Source organism: Poecilia reticulata, linkage group LG10 (assembly GCF_000633615.1).
Source record: "Poecilia reticulata strain Guanapo linkage group LG10, Guppy_female_1.0+MT, whole genome shotgun sequence".
NCBI lineage: Eukaryota > Metazoa > Chordata > Actinopteri > Cyprinodontiformes > Poeciliidae > Poecilia > Poecilia reticulata.
Genome location: NC_024340.1, coordinates 25,200,878 through 25,220,140, shown reverse-complemented (window position 1 = coordinate 25,220,140; position 19,263 = coordinate 25,200,878). Strand labels below are relative to the sequence as shown.

General features: G+C 38.3%; 2 protein-coding genes across 2 annotated transcripts; one reads left to right on the top strand and one right to left on the bottom strand.

Moving 5' to 3' along the window:
- The first annotated feature begins 141 nt into the window (after positions 1–141).
- mrpl18 (mitochondrial ribosomal protein L18) lies at positions 142–3,072 on the top strand. The gene is made up of 4 exons (XM_008420206.2): positions 142–412; positions 485–653; positions 1,731–1,965; positions 2,801–3,072. Exons 1-4 carry the CDS (start codon positions 325–327, stop codon positions 2,876–2,878), a joined length of 570 nt encoding a protein of 189 aa, XP_008418428.1. The 5' UTR covers positions 142–324; the 3' UTR covers positions 2,879–3,072.
- On the bottom strand, positions 3,071–18,559 carry si:ch211-203d1.3 (protein phosphatase Slingshot homolog 3). The gene is made up of 17 exons (XM_008420205.2): positions 18,404–18,559; positions 15,363–15,533; positions 12,190–12,227; positions 11,899–12,088; positions 10,995–11,110; positions 10,813–10,881; positions 10,095–10,160; positions 9,271–9,453; positions 8,733–8,826; positions 8,485–8,613; positions 8,209–8,255; positions 7,921–8,067; positions 6,033–6,233; positions 5,738–5,939; positions 5,555–5,647; positions 5,384–5,479; positions 3,071–4,385 (listed from the first exon to the last, which is right to left on the bottom strand). The coding sequence occupies exons 2-17, from the start codon at positions 15,408–15,410 to the stop codon at positions 4,248–4,250; spliced, it is 1,857 nt and encodes a 618-aa protein (XP_008418427.1). The 5' UTR covers positions 15,411–15,533; positions 18,404–18,559; the 3' UTR covers positions 3,071–4,247.
- Between the last annotated feature and the right edge of the window lie 704 nt (positions 18,560–19,263).

The following is a 19,263-nucleotide window of genomic DNA, read 5'->3' as shown; positions in this document are numbered from 1 at the left end:
TAAATGTTTTTTCCCCCCACTTGTTTATAAACAATTAAGCATAAAAATCTACTTATGTTACACAAAGTTATCCCTCTCAAGTTTCTATTTTTCGGAACAATCGACTGTTTCTATCCGTGCTTCTTTTCAAGTAACACCCAGTCAAGTGAACCGGATATTATTGGAGTCTCAAAGATGGCGCTCCCTCTGTCACGGTGAAACCTTATAAAATAGTGTGTAGGAAAAGGGTAGTTGGTTTGAAATTATCTAAGGGCACAAAGTGTGCCTAGATGTTCACGGATAAACTAAATTTGACTGTCTAAGCGGAACAGAGGTCAAACAGAGATGGCTTTGAGGCAAATTAATCGGAGTGTTCGGCTGTTGATGGGTCAAATTCAGCGGTGTGGTTCTGGTGTTGCTTCAAAGCACTCAGGTAAGTCAACAAATAGTGCTGCTGTCATTGAGTCGCTGCTGTTACTAACTGGTTAGCTGTTGCTGGTACCAGCTCGGTGTTTGAGTCAGGCTGCAGCTCGGCCCGAGCCCACCCCGAATGAAAACGAAGCCGTCAACCCGACCTTCGTGAACAGAAATCCGCGGAACCTGGAGCAGATGGCGCTGGCTGTGAAGGACCGGGGCTGGAAGACCACCTGGCCTCACCAGCAGTTCTACCACAGGTAAAAAGAGATCTTTGGATCCCCCCTTTTAAAGTGGGAGTTCCCAGTATGTGATGTTGAGGCTATTCCAATGCCACGATGCTATTTGAATCTACTTTGCCTAAATACTTCTCCAAATTTTCACGGTAAAATACTGACGTATTTTAGAGATTATGTACATTAACTTCATCACAATCTCAAGGGACTTTTGACACCTCTCAGGAGCTGAAAATAATCAAATAAAATAAAGGCCTTGAAAGGAAACCTGAACTACATGGATGACATTAGAAGAGACTTTAAAATAAAAATATTTAATATTTATATAGAAGATAATTCTTTGTTTACAGGGAGGCTCTGAGAGGCTGAAAAGAACAAAAACCTGGAAACTGAAATGATGAGAACAAAGTTAGGGGATTATTTGAGTTTTAATCTTCTCAAGAATCAAAAGATGGACGTTATAGGAGCCTAGAAACAGGACTTGTTTTGAAATGTATCAATAAGGTATTGGACACTCGTTATTCCTTACAATTTATGTAAAGGAATCCACAGCTATACTATGAAACGACAAAAACTATTATTCATAACAGGGTAAAGAAAATATTCGTCAGTATTTGACTTGCTGATCATGGGAAATTTAGCCAATTTTAGTAATATCACCTGACTGGTGATATTATTATTAATATATTAATTATCCATGTGATTAAAACAAAGTATGAAACATTAAAACAAAAACTGTATGTACCTTTAAAAATATACATATAAACATACATGTAAACTTGCATAGCATGCATGTTTGTGTTTTTTCCATTCATATTAGGACTTTTATAGGTTTTATCCACTCACTGTGGACTTAAGTGTAATATTAATTTTGGATTCCCTCTGATTTAGCTGAACTGTTCATTTTCCAGATGAAGGATTGGATATTTTGTTCGTGTGTGTGGATTAGAAACACCCATAATAAACATAAACTTGTGCACCCAAATAAATTTTTTTCAATGAAAGCAGATACAGTTGTTTCATTTTGAGAGAATAACATTTTAAATAATGATAAAAAAAAAATCTCTACACCATCTACTTCTGTTTTGTTCATCTTTTCAGGTTGATGTTTTCTCGCAGCCAACGTCACGTCACAGCAGAAGTGTTCTCCTGCACTTCTCCCGTCCCAGTGCTGACCTGTTCGACCAAAGAGTGGGCTGTGAAGAAGGAGCTGGCTTCCACAAACTGCGTGGCGGCGTGTCAGACTGTGGGCGAGGTGCTGGCGCATCGATGCCAGCAGGCGGGCATCACGAGGATGGTGTACCGGGCCATTCCCTGGACGTACCGATCCGAGGGAGTGAGTGTTGGCTGCAGAATTTGATGGATTACTTTGTGTTGAAGGCCTCCTGATTTTTTATTTTTATTTTACATTTTTTTGTGTATTAGCTATTTACATTGACACTGTGCAATTGATTTTACTACTTCTAGGACATGGATGACCTCTGGTCCTAAAGACAATTGTTTTTTTTTGTAAAAATGAAAATAGATGGGCCAAACTTTCAGATCCTAAGTAGCTATCCATATTTTCTACAAATAACACAACTTTAAATGACTAAAACTTGAATTTCCCAACTGAAGAGTAATCATTATTTTAGTTCTTCTAATACAAAGGACATCAAATAAATCCACCAGCTTTTTTTTTTCCTCTAAACTTTGTTGAAAAGCTATTTTGCCATCTGTGCCGTATGAGCGGATGTTTTCTACAGCCGGAGAAGTTGTATTAAAAAAGCGTAACGGACTCGATTTCAAAACGTTGGAGAAATTAATTTTTTTAAATAAGTTTGTAGGGGGAAAAAAAAAATCTGTCTGCATGCATCCGTATTCACAACACATCAACTTGGATTTTCACATGATGATACATGTTCACGTTATTTGACTGTATCTAAAAATAGATATTTCAAATTTAAATGAAGATGTAATCTAAAATGCAATGACTTGAATTATATTGTATAAACTAGGTCATGCCTGCAGGTATTTTTAAGGTCCAGCAGGTGTCAGTATTCAGTGACACAGTATCAATAGTTTTATCAATGTGCCCAAACGTTTCATGACTCCTCATTAACCAATCACTAATCCACACTGTTTCAAAGCAAATACATATTTTTTATATTTCAATCTCCTTCTTCTTGCAGATTCAAGCCTTCAGAGCTGCAATGAAGCAGGGAGGAGTCATCCTCAGTGAACCCAGGAGGAAATATGTTGGGACCTAAATTTGAACATCATTTGTCACATATGTTGGCATCATAAATTTCATTGTATCTAAAACAGGTTGTTATTACTGTACAAATAGTTACATTAGAGAGACAACAGCAAATGGCAATATTATGAGAATTTGAATAATGTATTTTGTCTGATGAATAAATCTACCTGATCTCTTGTGGTTTAATAAAAGAGACTAAGTGTTTGGAGTGTGATTTCTTTATTTCTCACTCTGAATGTTTCGTAAACGAGAGTGAGGTGGAGAAAGCCAAGAACTTACAACAGACCAGCTTTGGGTGCAACTTAAAAGTTACCAATCACGGTACAGTGCAGGGCCTGCCTCAGGCAGTGTGAACAGTGTGGGATTATAAAGTGCATGTAAATGCTTTAAATTTGTGCACATGCAGGTTTAATGAATTACGCCTTAGCTTGGTTGTACTCAAAGAATAACACCAGCATGAAATGATATTCCACATCAGCATCTGGTGGATAATAAACTGATAAAGTTAATATAAATACACAAAAAAAGAAACCCTGAACAATTTGGTTTCACAGGCTGGTATATAATCACAAAAACATGCACCCACATCACCAGCAATTATATATGGATATTTATGTATTGTAAATGAGCACAATCTCTGGAAGTCACATTGATGAAGCCAAGTGAGACACTAGGAAAAAATACAAGATGGGACAATTTCCTCATAGTAAAAACATAAAAACACCAGCAAATATGTCATTCTCAGGTTGAAGGCACTCATGCAGTCCTGGTGTACACATTAGAATAAAAATAAAATGGTCAACAATTGTTTCTTACATTAGCTTTTCATTTAAATATATTCATTGGCATGTAGAAAAACAGTTTGGCAATCAGGCATGCGCCATAAAACTGGCCTTTTAACGTGGTCCGTAATGCACAGCTTAGATACAGTAAAATCTTTCCATCAGAGATCAAGAAATATCTTTTGGAAAGAAAAAAATGCAAAGAAGTGGCAGTTTGACGCCCGGTGTTTGCCAGAGAACGAGAGATTACAGGTATTGCATAGAGCTCTCTGGAGTTGAAGGGAGAGCTCCATTAGGGCAGAAGGAGGCTCTGGTGAGTCATAATGACAGCACTTTATAACCGTAATACCACTTAGACAGACTGTGTGACATCAGCTATTTGAAATCCTGCCTGCCACAGGTACAGCAATACTGCAGAGAGAAAGAACCTCATCAAACCAGTAGGAGCTCAGTTGTGCAATGAAGGGCTGGTGAAACGTAAATTATAGCTTCAACAGAACTTCCTTGGCATGTTTCCTGGGTTCATCACCGTTAGGATTTCCTTTATTGATCCCTGTCCCTCTTGTGTGCTCCTGATAGTCCCGCTCCTTGTTCGCGTTAGTGCTTGCTCTGACCGCTGTCTGGCAGGGAGCGCGGCTCTGGTGACACATCAACGCATGCTTTTTGGTGTGTGAGCCCCCGTCGGCCGTGGCTGCGCCTCCGCTGCTTCGGAGAGCGTCTCGGACTGCCAGGGAGCTTTGGACAGAATAAACAGTTTTTTGTTTTGAACGTCTATAATTATGTGGGGCTCAAACCTATGGAGGTCATTTTACTAAAAGAAAATTTATATATACAGTATACTGAAGTCTTTCAATTATATAAAAATATGGAAATGCTCTACTTGGACATTTTCAAATTACATACATTAATGATCAGGAGACAGAAACTGTTTTATAAACTAATCCTGCTTTAAACGTCTCCACAATTTCATCCCTGACCTCTCTGTTGTGTTTGTTAATCTTCATGATCACCAATATTCTCCAACAACTTCTAAGGCCTTCATAGAACAGATTGATCTATGATGAGATTTGATTACACAAAAACGATTTACTATTTTCTAGGTAATGGGTTGCACTGGATTCCATTTAGGGTTATTAGAGGACAGGAGCCCTTTTACTTACAAAAAATAAAGACTGTATTTTCTTTCCCCTTTCAGAATGATAAGATATTTTGTGTTGGTCTGTTTAAATAATTCCTAATATCTACTGGTACGACTTTCAAGTGAAAACATTTTTCCAAATTAAAAATATTTATACCAGATAAGCTCTGGTAACTATGAGGAACACAATAATATTCAGTCACACTATTTTTGGGTGCATTTCTCTGAAGAGGAATCACAGGAAAGCTCTGACCCAGAATAGTTTCACCAAGTTACATTTCTACAGCTGATGTTGAAAGTTCTTACTTCTATTTCTGAATTTAAAACAGAAACCCGTCTCTAATTAAATACTAAAACAACTTTCCTTTTGCTTTGTTCTTACACAAAGTTCAAGCATTGTAGGCTCTCTTTAACGATCATATTACGTAAGAAACATGATGCCACAACTGATCAAATTTTACCTGTCGGTAGACAAACTGAATCTGTATGTTTGCAGAAAATTCCAACAAAATTTGGCCCCCAAAAAACTGTATTTTAAGAAATAATTTTACTGAAACTAAACTGTAATCAGGATGAGAATAAGCATCTTGTTTACCGGTTCGTGTCCATTATCCATGTCATCTAGTTCGCTTATGGACTGCATGAGGGAGAAGAGATTCATCCTGCCACTGCGGCTCACACTCGGAACAACCTTTAGAATAAAGAGACGTAGTAAACCATCGATGTCTGCAGCTGTGCCGTAGGTGAAAAACCCTCGTTGGCTCACCTTGTCTGGTTCGTTTATAGTGATAATGGGACTCGCTCCTTCCTGCCTGGGAAGCTGCAGGGTGTCAGATTGTGGACTTGGTTCTTCAAACACCTGAATGTATTTGAGAATCATATGAGATCAGTCAGTCAGTTTTAAAATGTTGAAGATTTTTTTTGTTTTTTTTAGAAATTAGGAAATTACTTCTTCCTCTGAATTATTTTTCTCATCTGGGCTGACTGAATCTTTTTCATCGACATCATCATCCTCATCTTCATCTTCATCCTCATCATCATCCTCGTCCTCCTCATCGTTGTCCTCTCCTCCTGGTTTGTCGATCTGATCTCCTTTGCCCTTTCGGACTGACTTCTGTCTTGGCTTCCAGAGAGCGCTGTGACGCTGCTGGCTGCAAAGACGAACACATCACAGCTCCTCACTTTCATTAAATCAGAATGGACAAATATTTATAGTAGCTGTTTCATACAGAGTCGGATCCCACCTTGCGTTCAGGATACCGCTGTAGGTCTGCAGCTGCTTCAGAAAACCGTCATTGGGCTTGACGATGGACCGCCGATCCCTGACGTAAGAAAGCGCCTCATCCAGAGACCAGTGCTGCTGCTTCATGGCGTAGGCGATCACCGTGGATGCAGAACGGGACACTCCCATCTTACAGTGTACCAACACCGCCTGTCCGCTCTTCCTGTGACACACACAGGAGGGACAATCACTCAAGAGGCTGAGAGTGCTGCAGAAACCGAGGCATGACTACAATACATCACGTTTTGAAGAGAGATGCTGCTTACAGGGGGAAACTTCTGACGAGTCGAATAAACTGAACTAGGAGTTTCAAAATTCTCTAAAGTATAATAAGCCTAAAAAATAGAGAAGTTGTCATTGTCTCTTTTAGTGTTGATGCGTAGGCCTGTTACGACAACAAATTTTACTGAACTATAAATTGTCTCAGAAACAATGATGCCACTTTCTGGAACTGGAAGATATTTTAAATATCCAAAATAAAACACAGCAACCAAAAGCAATAAATTAAACAAAAATAAAAAGCACATACAGTATAAACCATAAATAAAATGGACCATGATGTCTAAACAAAATCGCCCTTCAATTTTGTTTTCTAATTTCCATCCGAATGGAAATTATTGAGCTCATTTTAATTTATCAGGTGATTAACTGATTAATTGCTTATTGCGACAGGGTCACTGACGTGTCAGTCAGGTGAAATTTCAGATCAAACTACGTAGAGAGTTCTGTTCATTTCAAATTGCAGATATGGCCTAGAAAAAAAAAAAAAACTTCATTCCATCAACGTACTTATGTCAAAGTTTGTCTCAGAGATTATCTACTTGTGCCGAGGGTTCAAATAAACCCAGGACAAAGTTCACATTGCAACACACCTCACCTACAGTAAATGTTATAAACATGAAACAGGCCGACTCGTCGCCTGACTGGAGAAGTTTTGTCTGGTCATTGAGCTTCTCAATGAGAATCATCAAAGGACTTTGGAAATTCATGGAAGTATAAATAATGGCCAGATCTACTGGCTAGAACATATAATCAGGTTTTGTACTTTCCATTTTAAAACATTAATAGTTTTTATTTGTTGCTAACTAGTTGTCTTTGGTTTGTAATTTAAGAAAGCACGCTTGTGTGGGACATATTTGTGTTAATAGTCAAGCTATCCTATTGACTTATCAGGTTTCAAGACAACAATGAGCGAGTTAAAAAAGTATCCTAATGTTAAAATATTAATTTAATCTGTTTAAGGATGACACATTCTGCCTAATAGCTCTTCTGAGACCTATGGTTCATATTGTAATGTGACTTCCAGCTACATAAAATAACAGAAAAGGAAGAAGTGAAAGTGCGTCAACACAGAAGATCACATTTAACAATAATTTACGAGTAGATTAATTAGTTTTTCCCATACTCTTGTCTGCTGGCTAATGTGTTGATTCCAACTGTTTGTTGAACACAAATTAAAATAAATGTAATACTAAAATTACTCACACCCCTGGCTGTTTGAAATTTTAAATGATTTTCTTTCAACCAATAAGTAATTCATCTTAATTTGTTTTGAATGCTTTTTCAGAGCAGTCTTGACCCAGAGTGGATTGGAGAAAACATAACTTTTAAAAAAGATTTTAGTTGTATAATTATTTCACCCTTAAAGAAAAATGCATCAATAAAAGCCCGATTTAATGTGTTGTAAATCCTCACTGATGGCACATATGCTTTCTGACCAGCATGGACAGCATGCAACAGCAAACCTCCTCACTATCATGCAGCCCTAACTGTGAACTCTAGGTGCTTGACTTTAAACTGTGTGCTGCATGCTGGAGAGTTTTAAACTGTGTTTGGTGAACGAGCTCCACCTTGCAGAGTTGATGAAGTTGTACGTGTCTGGCCAATGAGAGAGCAGGTCGGTGGCCTCCACATCATACACTCTGATGTTCATGTAAGTGAAGGATTCAGGGAAAAAGTTGTCAATCTCCCTTGTGACATTTAGAATGTAGCCGACGCTGAAAAACAAACAGAAGCAGATCAGTGACTCAGCAAAACAAAACACATAGCTCTGAGTTATGCACGTCGTTAAACAATCGGACACAGAGACATGCAGACAGATCTGTAGGGATTAGTTGCAAGCAAGAACAAACACCAACTTGTTTTTCTGTAGCTCCTCAAAGTTAGCTGCGTTCCACTCAGAGCCCTGAAACAACAATAATTTCAAAAAGAAAGTTAGTGAAACAGACAAGAAGGCGGAAAGGCTGTCTTCCCTATCGCTGTCGACACACAATCTCCCACAAAGGGGAAGTTAAGGTCATGTGACAACATCCTGGCGAAAGCTCGTTTCTGTCAGTTTGTTGACCTCTGTAGCAGGGAAAGCCCTCTTTATGGTGGTAAGCTTTACTACAGCCTTATGGTACACAAACACTCACCAGGTAAAGGTAATCAAATATTTTTGAGGGTTTGTCCATCTGAGCCATGGTAACCAAGATCTCATTATCAATGTACTCCTTGTAGGGTCTCATATCAAACCCTATCCTAGACTCCAAATTAGTGTGCACCTGCAGAAACAAATAAAAAAAAAAAACATCAACAAAATTTGCACAGTCGTTAATTATTTAACCTCCTGCTGGTCTGAGAACTGCAAACCTCTTCTCCGTCCTCCGCCCGCACGTCTTACCATTTTGGACGTGAGGTTGTCCAGGTCTTCGGTCCTCATGATGTCTCTCAGGTGCTCTTTGATGAGCCTTTCATTGGAAACTCTGTCTACAGAGCTTTTCAAATAAGGAAAGAGAAGCTTTAACACGCTGTGACATATTTGCATTGCACAACAGGAACAGAGGACAAACAGTACAACTCATTTCAAGTTTACAGCTGCATCAGTCACAAAGCACGATTGCAACTAAATGTTAATCAACTTCAGTGCAAATAGATCAGTTCAGATACATTTAAGAACGGTTGCAAATGTAATCATTATCTATTGTATCTTCAGAGTAAGAATTGTTTGTAAATGCCTCTTTGTGCCTAAATGTACTTTCTATTCAGATAAGATCTTTCATGCATGACCTACTTGTTGTGGAGCCATTTAAAACGGCTGTATTTCAACCTTTAACTAAGAAAATAACATGAAGATAGTTTCCTGTTCCACCTCTGGCTGGAGTGTTTCAGATCACTAATCTAATATAAAATGAAAGTAAAAAAAACAACAGCCCTCTAACCTTTGTCCATTACTGTCCCTGCGCACCGACTCCAGGTCGTTCATAGCCTCCCACTCGTTCAGGCAGAACCGATCGGACTCAATTTGCTGGGCGTAGTGCTGGGCCCACTCCAGGCCACATCCTGGGATTAAGGCTGTTTTGACTGCCCTCTCGCAGCAGCCGTGCAGCACCTGCAGGATTGACCTTAAAGGAGACGAAACGGGTGGAGAATTTAAACCAGTAGTTGGTGCAAGCAGATAGCTCTAAATACAGATGCTAATCTAAAAAAAAAAAAAAGACTACAATACAATCTATGACTGCATGGTTGTGCCTGTCCTTCACCGTCCCATTACTGCAAATGCATTCACGCCATTAAGGTTTTTGACATTGGGTAAGGACCAAGCGAGGATTGGGATGCTGGAACTGAATAGCTAATCTTCAGAAAACAGCAGGAAAATTCTTCACTGGGCTGTGAGCAATCGAACAGATTGCAGAAACAATTAGCTTTTAATTTCTTCAAAGAAATGACATAGATCCAAGACTACATTTTTCTTCTGTGGAATGTGGTAGCTTGAGACCAATGTGTTGTTACCACAGACCAGTGGTTACTGCTAGGTGTGAAAACACCTCCAAAAGAGGTTAAGAGTGTAGTTGGGGCACTTGATGGCTCTTTCCCATGTTTTTGTTATTCCAGTTTGACTCCGTTTTCTGAGAACTGGCATGAAATAAAAAGCACTGAAATGCCTGGGGGGGTTAAAAATGAAATTTGAGCTCATCCTGGCCTCTCCCTAAAATTCCTTCATATTGTTGTTTTTTACTTCTGTTGTATCAGCATGAGAACTCACCACATGGTCTGCATTGAAACTGGTTTAAAATTTCTGGTGTCCTCTGCTGACGTCACACTAAAACCACTGCAAAAAGAAAAACAAACAAACAAACAAAGAAAACCCAGATATGAACTCTGATAAACTCCAGAGAAGACATAGATAAGGAGGAAGAAAAATCTGATAAGAAACAAATGCTGGAAAAACACAGGCAGCTAGAAAAGGCAGAAAGACTTTTTCAGTGCAAATTAGTGACATGTCTGGTGAGCAAAGTGAAAAATGAAAATGTGAAGGCAGCGAGAAAGAAGAAAAATCGACACGAGAGGTGTGATCCGGCCTTATAAGGGGTGAATGCGCTGGTGCGACATGGCAACCGATCAAAGCCTCTTGTGTGACACTCAGCATGTGACGGTGGATCGGTTAATACACAGCAGACAGCCCTCACACCACATGAGCCTGGATGTTTCAGCCCGTTTTCCCAACGCTCCTCTACAGACATTTGAACACTTGATGCTTTTAACGCAACGGCAGAACCACTAAAGCTTTCAGCTGCTGAACTCTCCGTGAACACATGAGCTTCATGTTTATGTAAGAGTTTTTGAGAGAGTGAGCATGTGTAGTTTATAGCAAATGAGTCAACTCTATAAATAACATGCCTCTGGAAGAAATCCCAAATACCAGACTGCAGACTGGTTTCACTTCAAATCCTTCAGTCCTACATTTTTAAAATGTCTCTCACCCATCTCCGTCCAGATACACTTGTGTGTCGCTCCATACTGGCAGGACCAGGCCGATAGTGCAGTGAGTGCTGCAACGAGACACGGTGCAGGTAAGGAATTTGGATTTGGCAGGGTTAAAGCAAACTTTGTTAGCCTGTGCACTGCCTGTGGAACAGTACACCAACATCTAAGTTACCCTCACCTCTCTGAGCTGGGGAAATCCATGCCCAGCAGAATGCTCTCCTGTTTGCTTGCCAGCGTGGAGACGACGATCAGATACCTGACTCTGACCAGACTGACCGACTCCAGCTCCACCGCCTGGGTGACAAGACAGAGCCACAGAACTAGTCAATGCAGAAAAATAAATATGCTTTCATGACGCCTGATGGAACCAAAAACATTTATCTGGCTCTACATGTTACAAAGTATCATAAGCTGACTTCTCTCCTTGAAAAACTGTGAGATAAGGTAGGAAAACATTAGGCTAAAGGAAAAAGGAAGATCATGAACCATATCTATCATATCCACAGTGTGAGGCCATCTGAAACATAGCTAAAATAATATTGCCATTTTTCCAGAACAGTAATAAATTAGCTTCAGCAAAAGCTTTTTTTTTTTTTTCATCAAAATCCCAACCTTGTAGCTGGTTTAATACAAAGAAATAAGCCTAGAAATTGAATTTTTAAGGAGTGATTGTAAGCCAGATTCTTCCCATACCTCAAGTTTTAAGCTTTACTAATTACATATATAGCTCTGGAGAAAATTAAGAGACCACAACACTGAACCCCTTTGGAAACCTCATGGTTATTCCACCAAATGTTGATTTCTTAACTAAAAAATTAGTACAGTTGTTTCTAAATTAATATGAACTTGTTTTCTTTGCATTATTTGAGGTCTGAAAGCACTGCGTCGTTTTTATTATTCTGGCCATTTCTTAGTTTTTGCAAATAAACACTAAATGTTTGCTTGGAAATTTAGAGGCACGTTGTCAGCAGCTCAAAGAATGAAAAGAATGTTCATTTTACTCAAACCTATGAAGAGTAAAATCAGAGAAACTGATCATTTTAGGCGCTGCGTGCAACATGCATTTCAACACCGGGGCTCACCAGCTTGATGGTGTCTTCCGGTCTGAGCTGTTCAAGCATGGCATGGAGGTGTCTGTGGCGTGTCTCTGACGCTCCACTGCCTTTTTTCACAGGAGAAGTCACGTCTTGGGAAGAAGTGTCATGTTTGAGACCCCGAGCATCGTCATCTTCCAGCAGAAGGACAGCTCCTTTAACGAGAGCAAAGCTCTCTCTGGAAACAGACAGACAAAGTGATTAGTTTTATATGACTATGTAAAAAAAACAAACAAAAAAAAACATGTTAGGGTTATTGGAAAATGAGTAGATATTTACCTTTTCTGAAGTCTTCCTCTCCTTTGGAAGCTTTCATCCTTCAAAGTAAATACATTCGAAAGAAAACCTCATAAGAAATGTGGCAGAGTAATATACAGCCAAAGTCAACAAATTAGAATATATATTATGATAAGAGTCACTTGTCAGATTAAAAGCACCTTTCGAAAATAAATAAAATTGTCTTTTAAAATAGCTTGTTGCTTTGATGTAATATTTTAATTGAAAATGTCATATTTTCATTAACTGTAAGTGGAAAATCATCATAATTAACAAGAAGAAAGGTTTCAAACATGCATCTGTGTGTAAATAATCTATATAATGTTTTGACTATGAAATAAATGGGCTTTTCAGTAATATCATGTATAGCATCCATTATGCTTGTGCATGCTGGAGTCATTTTCAGCCAAGGTTCGTTGATGAATGTACATGTGTGTTAAACTTTTCCTCCTTTCATTTAACCTCTCCGGAACATGACATGACAAAATCCAAGAATACTACTTTTCTTTTGCAGTTTTTTAAAATTTCTTCCTTCAAACTCAAAAGTTTGCAGTTTTTGACATAATTATCTTTAAACTGTATGACTAAAGTCAAACAGTAAAGAAGTCCTTCCACAAGCTTAGTGTGCAACATATAATAGTTTGCTGGAGTTTTGCCCCATTCCTCCTGTCAGAACTGAGTGAGGTTTGTAGTCCGCCTCATTCCCACACACCTTCATTCAGCTCTGCCCACATATTTTCTATTATAGATCAGGATTTTATGATGGCCACACCATAAAAATTTTTTTGTCCTTCACCGGGGCTGCATGACTATAGATATGCAATATGGAATGCTATTGGTGAATATAACAATTAAACAATTCCAGAGTTTACATCTTTCTGCTTTGAGTTTATAGCAAACATAGATGTGAGATGATGAGCAGCCTAAAAAGATACATAATAATTTTAAAAAGTTTAATATTTCTATCTCTAAAACAAGATTTTACTGAAAAAGTTGCTTCTGGCCGATTTGGGAACTAAAACAACTTACTGTTTTTTCATGACTTAACCACTTTGCCATCTTCTAATACCTTTTTACTCTGCATTAAACAAATGAGTCAGTTCTTTGGGATAAACATGCTGTGCATATTGCACCTCCCCCTTTGAAAGACTTGTTTGTGCCCATATTTTAACTTCATGAATGAGCCTTTTGATACCACCTTAATATTTTTACGTAATCTGATTTCTTCGTGATTCTATCTATTTTGTGAAGTGTGCCAGTTCATCCTGCAGCTAACTGCTAACCGATTCTGCCACCTTTGTACTTCACAGCTGGAGCAAAGCTCTCAGGCTTTCAAGCTTCTCTCTTATTCCCCCAAATGTAACAATGGACATCAGGGACAAACACTTTCATTTGGTTTCATCAAACCAAAGGACACATCTCCAAAAAGTAGCACTTGCATTTGCAAACTGTAGTCTGGATTTTAAAAATCTTGCTTTTGGAGTAATGGCCTCTTCCTCATAAAGTAAGGTAATTTTATTTAGATAGCACATTTTCAGCAACAAGGCATTTCAAAGAGAGGCCTTTCAGCACATGCTGGTACAGGACCTGTTTCACTGTGGGTAAAGACTCTCTATTACCAGCTGGGGTTGATTCACACCAAACAGAACCTGTTTCCTTGTGAAACTGTAAGGTGGCAGGACATTTTCAGACTGTTTATTCTTGTCTGAACAGATCGATGTGGCACCTTCAGGAATCTGGAAACCAGATTTGTGGAGGCACTTGTCTTTTCTGATTTATTTTGATTTTCCCAAGCTGCCTCACAGGGAAATGGTCTGAGTCATGCCTTAACACACATCCACAGGTCTGCCACAATTAATAAAAACGTTGTAAATTAAGTTAGCAAAAGCAGACAAAGCTTTAAAAATTGCTAAAGCAAAAAAGCAAATCTTAGTGCATGTAAACTTTTGACTTTGAAGAAAGTAAATTCAATTATTCAGTCAGAATAAATGCATTTATGAAATAAAAATTATTTCAAATCCTTTTTTCTAATCCTATCTGATAATTTGTATATTTTAAAAACAGAGCCCATTGCCATGAATGCACAAAAATGTTTCTCTCTTTTACAGATGCGAATTCTCACAACACATATTTTCATATATACTGCATTCTCATTTTTATAGTTAGCCTATATAAAAACGTTACACATTGATAAACGTTGCTTCAAGTGACCTCCCATCTTTCTTTTCTGATTAAAGACAAACAAATGGCAAACAAATTCTGTTGTTTTTTTCATCATGAACATTAAAGAGAAACATGTTACTTATATTTAAACATTGTTCAAATGGAAGCTGGAGGTGGGGTTTAACTAAACAGCCAAATTATAGAAAAAGAAGAATAAGATGAAGAAGAAATATAAAGATGAAACATGTAGCAAGAAAAGAGAAGGGGAGAGAACCAAGAGAGAAGTAGCTGTAGCACTGGAGAAAATGAGTTTACATGGAAAGAAACATGAGACAGTAACGTTACCTTTTACGCAACTGACAAGTCCAGACAGAGTCAAGAAAAGAAAATTAAAGAGAAGTGGGCAGGAGCCAGGAGAGGAACGATGAGGAGGGGTTGAAGAAGAAAAAAAAAAAAAAAAAGGAGAAAACAAGTTAAGATAATTGGTGATTAGATTCTGTGACAAAATATGCAAAGAATGAGACTTGGAGCCAGAGTTAAGTCATTTATGGTTTAGTGGGCGATGATAAAGAACAGAACAGTCAGACTTTTGACATTATTTCCATGACTGTGTGACAGAGAGTGAAAGAGAGAAGATAGTGGAAAAACAATGGTCAACGATAATGTATTTACATGATTATGTGCATGTGCTTAACAGTTTCAAAAAGCATTCAGACAGAAATAACGCTATTCATTTGCTTCCATTAATGCTTTCTGCGGTAAGATCCATCAGTGAAATCAAATCCTTGGTTAATGAATAAACAAAGGGCTCATCATTCTCCAGGCAAACTTTGTGCGGGTGTCCACAAAGGGACACATTCAGGGGGTTGTTTTTTTCTTTCGTCTCCCCCCACCACACACACACACAGACCTAACAGGTCTCTGCACAAACAGACGCTCTGATCGACGTGCAGATAAAGTAAACAACTGAATATCTGAGGAGACAATAAACATGGAGATGGGTAGAGACTCACGGGGGAGGTGGAGATGGATGGGATCCTGTGCAAGGTCAACAGAGCCATTGCACAGTACAAGTCTTACTCCGGCGGGCCAGTGGTTTCTGGCAGGCCCAGACAGGTTCTGCAGGTTCCTCAGCCAACAGCAAGCCGTTGGTACTAGGGCACTTCTTCCTTCTTTTTTTTTTTCTGAAATTGCAAGCAGATAATAAGGTTATATTAGATACATTAAATAACATTCTTGGTCATACATATGCTTTTGTTTACTGTGTTTTTGATGATAACACTACACTATCCAGAGCTTTCAAATGAGTTATATCTTTTTATTTTTCAACTTGGCCCAAGGTCTAACCTTATAAGAAATGGTTGAACAAAAATGTCTGGGCACCAACACTTCTGTCACTGTAAAGAGGAAGCCGCTTTTGAAGAACTGATGTCGAAAAAATGCAGAAAGCTGCTCAAGAAAAAAAACTAATCTATTGCAAGTAAGATGAGAGCAGTTGGAATTATGTAACTATGTAACACTGTGTAACTTTTAATGCTAATGTCAAATTTATTTATATAGGACATTTCAAACAGCTCATGCCGCACAAAGTTCTTCACAAGCTAGATGTAACTAAGGATAAAATACTTTGCAGTGGTGCAATGAAATATGAAAGAGCAATAACAACAACTAAACAGCCGTACGAAATAACTTTTAGTTCAACACCTACTAAAATGTCACATAACACATAACATGAGTCATCAGAAGTGATTTCATGCGAGGCAAAAAAAAAATAAAATCCAGAGTAATTAATGTGGTAAGGCTATGGAACTTTATTTTGAAAGATCAGATGACGCAAATTTGCCTCACACATCTCTCACTCTTAAAACCTCATTTCATAATAAGCAGCCATGAGTTTCTGTAAGATGGTATAACCAGAAATACGCTGAATCTGGGCTGAACCAGATTATCAATTTTCTTTGACGCCTGACCTGTGAATTTCTTTGACTAGGACAAAGAGAAACAAAAGAACATGCTATAGTGTGCTTGATACAGGCAAGGGCTATAAATCCAACAGAAATTCAAGAAATTATAAAATCGTTCCCATATATGCAAACAGCAGGTGCCCTAATGTCTATCTGACATTTTTTTAAGCTCAGAAAAAAGTGCAGTGAAATACATGTTGTTTTTCTGAACTGAAAATGGTGGAAGTTCTTACTAAAAAAAATCCAGCTCGTCAATATTTTATCTGCAAATCCTCTGTTCAAGGGAAATTTTCCAGACTAGGATCTCTGGCTGATTTATCAGACTTTGGAAATGTTGGAGCACTTTTCTACTATAGAGCCTATTTCAGAACATTTATAACCTTCATCTTAAAGTGATCATAATAAAACCATTCCCAAATACCACAGATGTTTGCAGGTTATCAAAAGTCCTAATTGAGTTTGGAAAAAAAGGGTTAAATAAGAATATATATATATTATGAGAAATAAAAACTGCCCGTTTGACAACTGTGACTGTACAAGCATGGTGTTGGTTCTATGAGGCTTTGGGGTTGTGCAGCAGCTTTGACAGAAGGAACATTATAAGTTGGCAGAACTGACCTGAGGATGATCTTTCAGGGTTTCCCCCAGTGTATTATAAGCCTGGCGGGCCACCAAGCTTTACTTGTGCCACCACCACGCTAAGCATTGCTTTTTTTTTTTTAAGTCTTTTTAAAATACTTGCATTTTTAAGACTTAATAGTTGGTGTTCAGGTATTAATCTTCCAATATTTTAATAACACATAATTATCAAAATTTCCTTTCAACTTTAAACATTTTTTAGCTCAAAAACATGATGGCAGCTGCATTAATGACTGCCCTGGCACCCAACCACCAGGCTTAGCAAGTTTTGTGGGGGAAACCTTGTCTTTTCAACAATATATTCCTACCACAAAACCTATTGTGTAAAAAAAAAAAAAAAAAATCCAGAGACTTCTTTCTGAAACACGCTTACTTATCACTTTTCTTTTTTGAGTTTTCAAAATATGATTGACAATGCAGCCAGAACAACACCCTAAATGAATAAGTTTTTAGAAAGAAATAAGAAAATTTTTAAAAATGCGTTATTCCTTAAAATATTCTACAAATAGCTTGTCATCTTTTGTGTTCTATTATTTGGGATTCAATTTACCTTTTGCATTTAACAATTGCTAAGAGAGGATAATGAAGATGCAACCAGTCAGTGAATGACTGAACGCTGATCAGCAGGTAAAATACTGAAGAACTTTTTTCCTAACTTACTTATTCAAAGCAAACGAAACACATCCTGTCACTTCTGATCTACAAAGGCAACAACAAACAAAATATACTTTGCTGTTTTGAGCTTTTTTCCTCAAATTTCCTATAAATGCTCTGCAAATACTGCAGTCCAGTCTTTTTAATGCGCACACCGAGTACAATGATGACTGCAGTGCAACCAATTCATTTATATAAAACTTTCAAACCATTGGGCAACATTTCTGAGCTTAAACTGACTCAGTTTATAAAAGCCCAAATATAACATGTAACAAGTAAAGGGAAGTAAAAAAAAAAAGGTTGCCTACATATTGATAAGTTCACTTAAAGTAGACTGGTTTAAGCAGAGGAGTGAGTAATATCGGAGGATGACAATAACTGGGCAGCTATATCAACAGATGACAATAAATACAGAATTTCCTGGCCAGCTTTCCCCGTTATTCATGCAAAGCACAGTGTGTACTGTGGTCTGCTGCCCATCACTGTATGAACAACTGAGCAGCGCCTGCAATATACGGCAGAAATTACGCTTTTTAAGCCCCGGCCCTGCTGATAAATTATACTCTCATTTTGTATTGTTGACATTTCGCTGTTTCGTAAATAAACAATTTGATTAACAAGTGCGCTAAAAGTAACTCCGGGGTTCGTCGCAGCAGTAGTACAAGAACGCAACAAATAAGCAGCGGAATCTGTGAACCAGCTGCAAGCAGGTCGAGCTAACCCAGCCGGGCTTTACTGCTGCTCTCCAAAGGCAGCAGGAATGAGAATCCCTCACTAGAAATAAGTCGATATCCTACCTTTCCAGACTGGGTCCTCCGCTCTAATTTCCTGTTTTGGCGTCTGGGTAAGTCTTCCGTACCCAGAGCTCCTTATTCCGCCCTCTGCTGCCGTCGACAGACCATTTACAGCCTAGCGAGCGGCCGCTGCTCCGCCGGGCTGGGCAGGAGCAGGAGGAGGAGGAGGAGGAGGAGGTGGTGACGCCACTCACAGGAAGCCTTTAAAAATAATTAACCCGTTTAACAGTCACTTTGCTCACTTTTATCAGATAGACGATTCAGACGTTGAGTGGAAGGAATCTGTCAAGTGTTCATGTACAAACTTTCGTGTTGCTTAATGGCATTTTTATGTTTCAGACATTGGAAGAGTAAAAATGTGTTTTCAAAATGTCTTCCTTGGAAGTAAAAATCGAACGTGATTTAGATTGTATTTAACCCAATGAACCATCTTTTATAGCTGCCAATAATTTTGGTGCGTCTCTCTGACTGCTTTGTATCGGTGCTTAGCAATCTGCCAGATTTGATAGCGAGCACCAGTGACACACATTGGATTTAGGTCAGGAATTTCACCCTCTGCTCAAGACAAACATATCCTCAGCATGATGCTGCCACCATTGTGTTTCATATAGGAAAAGGCGTGAATGACAAGGAACCTATCAGCAAAAATCCACAAGAATGCTTGAGTTTAAACATAACATTTATATACGCAGATTACTGTTATTATTATTATTACAAAAATAAAATAAAAAGTACAGAATTATTAAAAATGTCTAACATGAGGGCCTGGAGACCACTTGGAACTAATAAAGACATCTTCAATATGAAAAAAAAATAAATAACAAAAAAATCCTGGGGTTGGGCATTCAAGACATGACACTGTA

Coding starts and splice junctions, on each gene's coding strand:
- mrpl18 (XM_008420206.2), top strand. CDS start 325: ATGGCTTTGAGGCAAATTAATCGGAGTGTTCGGCTGTTGATGGGTCAA. Junction 654..1,730: donor CACCAGCAGTTCTACCACAG/GTAAAAAGAGAT, acceptor TCATCTTTTCAG/GTTGATGTTTTCTCGCAGCC. Junction 1,966..2,800: donor GGACGTACCGATCCGAGGGA/GTGAGTGTTGGC, acceptor TTCTTCTTGCAG/ATTCAAGCCTTCAGAGCTGC.
- si:ch211-203d1.3 (XM_008420205.2), bottom strand. CDS start 15,410: ATGGCTCTGTTGACCTTGCACAGGATCCCATCCATCTCCACCTCCCCC. Junction 10,161..10,812: donor GTGTATCTGGACGGAGATGG/GTGAGAGACATT, acceptor TTCTTTTTGCAG/TGGTTTTAGTGTGACGTCAG. Junction 6,234..7,920: donor AACTTCATCAACTCTGCAAG/GTGGAGCTCGTT, acceptor TGTGTGTCACAG/GAAGAGCGGACAGGCGGTGT.